At 37.2% G+C, this 10,105-nt stretch overlaps 1 protein-coding gene across 1 annotated transcript; it reads left to right on the top strand.

Moving 5' to 3' along the window:
* The first annotated feature begins 1,801 nt into the window (after positions 1-1,801).
* sfrp1b (secreted frizzled-related protein 1b) lies at positions 1,802-6,628 on the top strand. Its single transcript, XM_079448458.1, has 3 exons — positions 1,802-2,572; positions 3,226-3,306; positions 5,739-6,628. The coding sequence occupies exons 1-3, from the start codon at positions 2,071-2,073 to the stop codon at positions 6,062-6,064; spliced, it is 909 nt and encodes a 302-aa protein (XP_079304584.1). The 5' UTR covers positions 1,802-2,070; the 3' UTR covers positions 6,065-6,628.
* The last annotated feature ends 3,477 nt before the right edge of the window (positions 6,629-10,105 follow it).

Raw genomic sequence — 10,105 nt, 5'->3', positions numbered from 1 at the left:
TTATAAAACACTGCTAGATTGATAATGCAATGTAACTCAAATCTCACTTCATTTCAATTCTAGCATTGTGAAACAATCTTTCTTTGTGATTTCTGAAAGCCAGCTCACAGCTGCAAAACTCTGGAAGTAATGCACACACTAACCTGGGATCCTTTGTATGGTATCTTGTAATGATTGTGGTTAGAGTTTGGGTAGGAGAAGCTGCTTTCAAATCAGTGTGAAAAGCACATGGCAGGCAATCTCGCAAGCATCTGCATCCCAGTTCCAAAAACAAAGCCAAAAATGTCAGATGCTTCATTATACATTCTAAATAATGTGTCTTTGTAGCAGGGGAGCCTTCCAGCTTTCGACCAACATGACAAACACTGTTATAAATCTGGCTGTGAAACTTTTATAGAATTGGATCAGATGTTTTACACCAGTGACACAGACCATGTACAGTCATTTTCACTTACATTTTATTAGCGTGTTATACGTGTTTTTGAATCCAAAGGCTTTTATAATGAATTTCAGGCTCTTTTAATAATGCAGTTGTTTTTATGTTTGTTTTTTTATTGTTTTACCAAATAAGACAGCTCGGATTTGATTTGGCTAAACTGTAATTGTTTTTGCCAGCTTATTTGGTTTATTTTTGTTTTCCATATTAAGTAAAGTCAGGCGTTTGTATGAAAAGGTATCCTAACAGAATTGTTAACGTGGATGGTCCTTTTTGATAATACTAAATAAACAAGTAACCCAAAAGTGACTGAAATATAATGTATTATTTTAAAGCTTTAATGGTAAACAGTTAATCTGTAAATGTGTGTATGTGACAAGCAGGGCCGGCTCGTGGGGTTGTGGGGCCCTAGGCAAGACAATAAATATGGGCCCACTAGTGTAAAAATTGTCGTAGCACTGCAGTTTAACAAGTGAAAATAAAACACAAAAAGATGACAATTTACATATTTTAAATTAGTTTAGGCATTGAACAATATAAAGCAGAACAAACCTTTATTTTGAGCTTGCTTTTCTTTCTCTGCTTTTCTCTTTTTACCTCCTGAAAAGTACCATTTTGATGCCATAGTTTGCCTAAGCCTACCACCGCAACCTCACTAAAATAAGTCCTTCGTTGTTTATCTCTAAGTCAATTAACGCGAGGAGCATTTCTTGATGTTACGTGAACAAGACATTGTTATGAGATACTACATTACCCATAATCCTGAACACCCCAAGCATGCGCAATAAGACGTATTTGACATCACCTAACGCACCTCCGCTATCGCGTCATAAACAGTGTGCAGGTTGCTACTCTGCTCCTATTTTTTATGTTTTCTGTCTTCGTTTATAGTGATGATTTGTATTTATTGTCACTTACTGTTGATTGTCGTGTCTAGAGTTTATTCTGTTATTAAATTCCTGTGGGGTTTTATGCTGTGATTCTGTGTCGTTTCTCTGATTCCTTGTTAATCAATAAAGTTAATTTAAGCTTTTCGGCCGTTCGTGGGGTCTCAGGCAGTGGGACAAATGAAACTTATTTTATTATTACCTCAACCTCGTGTCATGTTGAACCTGTATGACTTTGTTTCTACTGCATGTGGAACACAAAATAAGATATTGACTTCCATTGTATGGACACAAAACCACTGAGACAATTCTCAAAATATAATTTTCCACACCCCATATATGGCATTAAAACAGACAGACAATCTCTGTGATGCCCACAGACTATTTCTTGACGTCCTCCGAGAACTGCAAGTGCGCGCATCTCTATAAGATTCCCTACGAATAGCCTATAAGGGGTTAACATATTGTGTTTCCTTTTGCCCAAGAAACGAACATTCGTCCATTTTCAAGCACATTGAGCAATCTCTTCACGGTATGCCGAGCCAAAAAACGCGCGCGGTTGCTTTGCTTGTTTCTTTCAACTGTGTTCATTTACTCCCGCGCTCGCGACCGAACAGCTCCTCTGTGAAAACGAGCACTTTAAACAAACCAAGTTAGCTTAACCACACTACGAGGTCATTTTTGTAAGTAGCCTATATTTTAAGAGTTGTACAACGCAGAACGTTGCGATATATTTTTCCTCGTGCCATGAAGAACCTGTGGATCTTCATCTCTCTGGCTCTCTTGCTTTCTTCGCTTTACGCATCCGAGTATGAATACTTCACCTGGAGAACGGACACCGGGGTGCGCATTTACGGGAAAACGCCGCAGTGCATAGACATTCCCGAGAACCTGAGGTTGTGTTTTAATGTGGGCTACGACAAAATGATGCTTCCCAATTTACTGGAGCACGAAACCATAGCGGAGGTGAAGCAGCAAGCGGGCAGCTGGGTTCCTCTGGTGCACAAAGCCTGTCACCCCGGCACGCAAGTGTTACTCTGCTCGCTTTTCGCACCCGTGTGCCTTGAGAAACCCTTGTATCCGTGCCGCTGGCTCTGCGAGGCTGTCCGGGACAGTTGCACCCCTATAATGGAGGCATATGGGTTCCCTTGGCCCGATATGCTCAGCTGCGACAAGTTCCCCCAGGACGACGTTTTGCCATGCATTGCCATGAACGAGACCACCAGCATTAGTATGGCCAAACCCGCAGGTGTGTATACAGAATGTAAACGAGGATGTGCGCGCCATCGGTGAAAGGTTCGGACTGACCTCACAGAGTTTGTTTCTTGTGAAATTAAGACATGGTGTGATGCTTGAGGTTAGTTTTTAAAGTAAATAAAAATTCATTTATATAATTAAAGTAAGTGGGCACACATGGGAACTTTCTAATAGTGTTTTTTTGTAATGTTCATTTAGAGAATGACAGGAGTGCGCATAGGTGATGCTTTGAAGAAACGAAAGATTTCAGTTTGGTTTATTTTGGTAACACATAATTTTCATAAATCCATTTGAGGTATGGCATAAATGTCATTATAAACTGTGGAATAATACCGATAAAGAATAAGTTGTGTCCTAACTTTAGATCAGATTCGTATTTGATGCAATTCAAACAAATCCTCGGAATTTGAGTTTATAATCCAAGCATGTTTTTATAAACTTTTTAGCATTTTATGTGTTGTTATATTTGAATGAAAATAGAAAGAAATATTATTCTTTAAAAAGCATAACAAAACATCATGCAATTCCCCAAATGTTTACTTCAATGTTTGATGTAAGAAGTCCTTTGTTTTAATTTGCTTCATGTTTTTCATGCTAACAGACAAAGATTTTTATGGGATATTCATCGTTTCCTTCTTTTCTCAGACCACCCTCCTGTGTGTCCACCATGTGACAATGAAATGAATACAGATGTTATTCTGGAACACATGTGTGCCAGTGAATTTGGTAAGGTATCATTTCTATCAGCGTATTAGAAATTACCATTAATTAGTTAACAAAGCAAAGAACTCTTATTCAGATGTAATGTTTCCTATCACTATACCATGCAAGTAAAATCATTTACAGACACACTGCTATATAAACACTTTCAGTATCTCCGAGGACCATCTGTATAAATCAAAAACCATTTGTGTTGGGACAGTGTATTTTCCCTTTTTACTCATGAATATGAGAACAAGTGCTTTGAGTATTACAGAAGTCTGTCACCATTTGAGTGAAATGCAATAAAGCAAAAGAGATTAAAAATGAAGCAAAGTTTACAATGCTGTTCAGACGAAGGCTTTCCGAGCAGAACATTTATAAACATTACCACTGGAAACCATTTCTTGCTCCAGATTCCAGATTCAAGATGCTGCTATAAAAGTGGTTTCAAAATGATTGAGGCAATGGCCAGATCCTAATGATTTCAAGAAAACAAAATCCGCTCAGACAGTTAGTTACTGTGATTCTGCCCTCATCCAGGCTTCTGGTTCACACATTTGGTTCCAATAATATTTTTGCCCGAACATTTCAAATATTACATCTGGATTTGTACTCCATAAATCCATATTTCTCTCTTGAGAACGGTGCGTGAAACAGACGTTGGTGCTTAAACAGTACATTGTGTGTATCCAGAGACAGAACTTATAAACAATGAGTTTTGTGTGCAAGGGCGTAGATTTGATTTGAACATTTTGAGGGGTTGGATTGTCACTCGTACATGTTTTCATTAATCATTATATACATAAGTGGCCAGTATTGTTTACTCTTGAATTGACTGTTTCTGTTGTTTCATAAGGTCAAACCTTTTCCTCCTCATATTCAGATTTCATGTCATTCGTATTTTTTGTATAGAACCACATATCCATGTTAGTGGATTGGTGGATTTAAACTGCAAATAGAGATATTTTGAATGCATAAAAAGCAGAGCTACTTTTTTCCATTGCAATAGTGTTTCTTAGAGCCAGTGGTGTGGTCAGAATCTGGCAAGTTTCTTTTTGCAAGGTCTGAGATGTTGTCAAGGCAGGAAGCTTGCCGGTGGCAAGAATTTCATTACACCTTTTATTTTTATGGCAAGCTATCAAGCACCAACCCAATAAAGGCTTTTTGTAGACATTACAGGATGACTACGTCTCAAGCTATGCATGTGTCCCCCACACTTAAAACTTGTGGTTGTGTGAAAGTTTTTGGCACATTCTTGAAAGACATTTGTAATAAACGTTTGTTTTTATAATGTACTGTAAGTATTAATGTAGCACATGAATAACATTAGTACAGAGATCAATTATGACTGTCATGATCATGCCTTCATTTTATGTGAACAAAAAATATGCCACAAAATGGCAGTAGCAGCTGGCAACAAACCTTCCTGAACCATATGTTCATGTTTTGGAAATTTGGATGGATATGAATATTTATTTTTGACAAACAATGATAAATATTGCATACACATGCATATCATGTAATTCATTTGATGACTTTTCAATTGATTGACAACTTGTGAAAAATCGGTAACTGGACAGAAAACTTTCACTGCTGTCATTTGTAATAATCATCGGGATCAAATGTAGTTGCGTGCTCATGAATGGGCTTCAAAAGCGTTTTTCTTTGACAATTTCCCATCCATTACAGCATTATATGGTTTTCACATCATAACACATCAGGATGGTGAAGATATTATAACAGATGACATCTGGCCAAAAAGAAAAGCTCTTTAGAATTGAAACATTTTGGAACTCAGATAATGTCGTGGGGTTTAAGAGCTAGTACGTTAAAACTTTAAAATGAGACATTTGTTGTAAGCAGTACTTTTAGTAGTCAATCTATGAGAGTAGTGTAGAACTGTCAGGCTATTAGGCATTTTCTTAAACATTCTTACACATTTATTACAGCAAACAATAACACACATTAACAATCCTTCTTTATGAAGTCTTTGAGTAGCCAAAGATATGAGGGATGCCTCCAGGGGCCGTATCAGGCCCTTCCAGTTGTTCACATTACTGATAGTGTTGGGAAGAATTGCATGATCCCTCTATTGATCTTAGCGGGATTTCGAATTTGGTCCACACTCAAGAATCGTATCCTCATGCACGCTTGATGATATTGCTATATAACACATTGCAGCACTCAGCTTTGCCGAATTAACACGAAATAGCATCTGAAACACATAAACTAGAGTGAGTTCTTGGCTGAAATGTGAAAAAAAGATAAAAAACAAGCAAGTGTTTTACAACAATGACTTTATGCAAAAATCCTTAAAATATTTGTATTCTCCTCAGAAAACCAAGTGTTTGAACATTTATTTCTAAATAAAAGTTAAACTGTTTTACATGTTACCCAACTCCTTAAAAAGTGTGTGCGTACAGCTAACATTGGAATCGTCGCATTTTCTCTTGCAGCGATCAAGGCGAAGATTAAGGAGGTCAAAATAGAGAACTCGGACCGAAAACTCATCCTGCAGAAAAAGAGGAAGCCTGTGAAACTCGTAACCCTGAAAAAGCAGGACCTGAAAAAGCTTGTCCTTTATCTGAAAAATGGGGCAGACTGTCCTTGCCAACAACTTGATAACTTGGGGAAAACCTACTTAATTATGGGTCGCTTTGTGGGGCAACAATATATTCTGACCAGCATTCACAAGTGGGACAAATCTAGCAAAGAATTTAAAAAGACCCTTAAGAAACTTAAAAGCCATAAATGTGCAACACATGAGACAGTTTTTAAGTAACTCTCCCTTTTTTATCAACAAATGAATATATTGTTTTAAAGTGTACTCGCCATTTTAAACTTCCAATATAGCGATGTATTATCTTTTGTATTGTACAGTATACAAAACAACACTGGTTAGGAGAACATTTCAAAATTTTAAGCCATCAGCTTTAGTATTGGACATACCTGGAAATACACAGTTATGCATTCAATTCAAGTTTTTCTTGAACATTTTAACCAATTACAATAAACAACAAAAGTCATTTACATCTTTACATTATACTGCAAGTACTTACTATAATTCATCATCATACATTCCAGGTCAAGGTCTATTGTGTGAGTTGTGCTTTTGCAAACATTTGTTGAAATATTTTGACACGTTCATGTGGGATTAATAATCTTTTAAGAAATCTGTTATTTTACGTTTCATTATATTCACAACACAGTTTGACAGTTTGTTTGTTTGTCTTGCATGAGATGTAAATCTCAGTTGCTCTTGAAGTGGAAAGTGTTCTGCATGCCTGATGATTTGCAATACACTGTAATCATAAAATGAACATTAAAACAGAACATATTTTTACTATCTTTGACTGCATTTGACTTTTAATCAGAAGAACGGTTTGTTTGCAGATGTGAAAACAGGGTGAAAGTGCACAACACAAGGCACATGCTGTGAAATCACTGCTTTGGAACTAAAATGTGATTCTGACATTTTTGACACTTTGTGTGCTCAATGTAAGCAAACGTCTCGAAGCGTATACAAATCTTGTATCGGCAGATGTTTGTTTTGGATGAAGAATGTGAAGGTTTTCTCTCCTCGCTCACCTGATAAAAGCAAATACGAAGCTTTTAAAGTGTGGAAAGAGGAGGGGAGTAACTTATACGTTTAATCACAAGACCAACAAGATGTTCGTGAAAGATATTTACATCGCTGCATGTCAAGGTTTGAGCTAACTTGGAATATGCTGAAATCAAACTGATGAATGATGAACAAGAATAAACGTTTTGTCTCCTGCTTGATTTGGGGGTTTGTCTGAGGGCCTTTTCCTGAGAAAACCATCTTTGATGTAATGTCTTCTCATAACTGTATGTACAACAGTCCCAATCAACTGCTGATAAGTTATCTACTATCATGCCAAAACAGGCTTGGCCTGTGGAGCAATGATGCATCCAGCTCCTAAACTTTATAAAAGTTGTTTAATTCCTCGCTTTCATCCGCTTGATTTACGTGGAACCAATGCGAGTTTTGTAAAGCTCTGCGTGTGTTATCTGGCTTTGAAAGAAGTCAAGCAGAAGCTGGTGAAATTTAACGTCATTATGTTTGAAAGATGTTGACCAGATAACTCTTGTGTAAGTATGCACGACCTGCAACGATAGCGTGGTGCGCGAAAATGAATGTCTCATGTTGCCTTTGGCGCAACAGCTGTTTACATTCCCGACATCATAAAGTGTGCAGAAGAGATAACATCAGATTCAGATTCAGTGTGGGTGTTGACAACACGGCTATGCGAATGAATTTGCCATGAAATCATGCTAGACTCAATGCACAGGTGCTGCTTTTGAAGAGCACAGCGTAGCCGTGTTTATATGTGGAAAAATAAAGGGCATTTGTGTGTGGAACTAATTTGTAGTGCGATAAACTGTGACAAGAAAACTTTGTCGTTGTTCTTTTTCTGCCACAGCTTAATGTTCTGTATAAAAGGTTGGTACAGTATTAACCCTTACGTATAGAGAAAATAATTTGTACATGTCAATATATTCAATTATTTAATATTAGAAAATGTACTGTAAATAATGCACTTTTATTGCAATATTTATTAATAATACATAAAGATCAGCTTTTTATATAGTGGAACATATTAGCACTTGGTTCAAATGGAAATGTATTATTTAAATGTTGATGCATGATATTTTGCACAATATGTTTGTTTCTTAAGGGCAATTAGTGCTAAATAACAGGGAGTGGTCTTAAAACTTTATGTTCCATATGATACAAGTTCACTTAAACATGTAAAAAATGCTGCAGAAACTTAAATAATTATATTTATAAACATATGTCATTACTTAACGTTATAAAAGTTGCAATCACTGATCCAGCAGCATTTCATTTCATTTTTCTAAAATCTTTTAAATAATAAAATCTTAAAGATATTCATTTGAAAAAATTGTTAAACAAATATCCTTAACAACGTTCAAATGTATGTGTAGTGTTAAAAAAACGACCCTGGAAGTGACTCAACTGTCCTGAAATAGTCTGTAAAGAAATGAATCTTACTACATTAGGGCATGTGTTTAACCCATCTATATCTTACGAGGTCGCTAATTTAATTTGTATAACATAGTTTGATGTGAATCATGCAAAAATGGTATGATAAGTAAAAAAATCCAATCCTGAAGCCCCACCCCTAATCCTAAACGTCATTGGCGCAAAAGCAAATCGTACTAAAACGTAAAAAGATGTTACGAATTGCTGTGATATTGTGTGTGTTGTGTCATCACAAGACATCAAGAGCTGCATGGTTTAGTTCATTTCAGCAGGCTTGGTCAAACATTAAATACTAATCATAACAGAAAGCATTACGCAGTACAATTGCTTTGGTTTATTTTTGCGAAACACTGTAAAAACATTTCATTCGGATGATTCTGACTTAATGTACTGCACTAAAACAGTACCTTAAACAGCACATAATACACACACACACACACACACACACACTTTACACGGCTCTCTGAAAAAAGTACAGGCTACATATACAACCTTTTAAACCGTTCAGAATGGCCTAACCCTTATCCGTCTATTGTAAGTACGTTTGTTTTGCTTTACAAACTGAGAGACGAGCATGCATTGTTTTGGTAGCTGACAGCATGCCGCAGATGTTGTCGATAGAGCTTAACTTGTATTGAACCCGAAACATTCCTCTAAAACTGTTTAGTTGCTTTCGAAGGCCCCCCAATCTTTTGTTTTGACTTCCTTTGGGGGGTCTGATTCAAAACTTAATGAAGCCATCTGCTATGAAGAACGCTTCAAAAAAGAAATCCATTCATGTAACTGGCATAAACCTCAGGCGTGTCACCGCAGGTAAAGTCGGCCGATGGCATTAGTTTAGTAATGGTTTATCCAGGTTAAGCAAACTGTGTTTTATGCTCTGGGATGACACTGACTGCCAAAGTCTATGGGATGATCATTAGAAGCAGCTGTTGGCTTGGTTGCTGCATATTTCCCAGTTCCATTGAATAAAAAAGCCTCGCTCTTTGCCTCCAGCCTGGAGGGAGAGAAGTTCATTTAAAGCCATAAATAATATGTTGCTCTCATCGGACAGCATCTGAGGTACATAAACAAAACTTTCACATGGGGTTTGAAGTGAAGTCCATACACATGCCATCCACCAACCCTTGCCAGATGGGATGCGTATTGTGTATACATTGTGCCATTACTGTTTTCAATTTGATGATAAGAGATTTGCTCTTGCTGTCTGATTGTGAGAGATTTTTCAATGTGCAAATTCCAACGGAGGTCTGCTTGCACAGTTACCAAAATTAAGCCAAATCTACTTTGGTCTGGAATTCCTTCTTAGTAAGAAGCTGTATAGCTTTCTTACTCAGTGGAAAACATCTTGTTCAACATCCACTTCTCACAGTTTTAACAGAAAAAAAACTTGCTGGCAAACCGCTTTGCTGATTCTGGTTTGAGAAATGAGCAATCGGCACAAGACCAAATTATTTAGACATATTCGAGAATATGATGGAGTGATATCTGGTACCCAAGAAACACTCACATCACTCCTCTGGGCAAACATTCAACGGTAAATCAGTTACATTGAAAGCTGAATACCATGCACGTCCGTTTACACATAACCAGGATAGATGATAACTGGCTTGCGTGTCGTGGATCATGGTTTTGGCAGAAAAAGGAGCTGTAGACGCACAGGACTCCAGTTGCTGTTTTTGAGATATAGACCTGGCCCCAACTGTGATGTGAGAGCAGACTTTGGCAGAAGGCTTGGATTTCATAAATCAGCTGATGGCCTCGCAAACCTCTCGGATATAAACACATCTATCT

The sequence above is a fragment of the Barbatula barbatula genome, assembly GCF_947034865.1.
Source record: "Barbatula barbatula genome assembly, chromosome: 24".
Classification (NCBI taxonomy): Eukaryota; Metazoa; Chordata; class Actinopteri; order Cypriniformes; family Nemacheilidae; genus Barbatula; species Barbatula barbatula.
Note: the sequence above shows the minus strand (reverse complement) of the source record. Positions and strands in the feature narration are given on the sequence as shown.

What these genes read in the sequence shown, in the direction of transcription:
- sfrp1b (XM_079448458.1), top strand. Translation starts at nt 2,071, where the DNA reads ATGAAGAACCTGTGGATCTTCATCTCTCTGGCTCTCTTGCTTTCTTCG. An exon ending in TAGTATGGCCAAACCCGCAG is followed by an intron (nt 2,573 to 3,225) that starts GTGTGTATACAG and finishes TTCTTTTCTCAG; the next exon opens with ACCACCCTCCTGTGTGTCCA. An exon ending in CATGTGTGCCAGTGAATTTG is followed by an intron (nt 3,307 to 5,738) that starts GTAAGGTATCAT and finishes TTTCTCTTGCAG; the next exon opens with CGATCAAGGCGAAGATTAAG.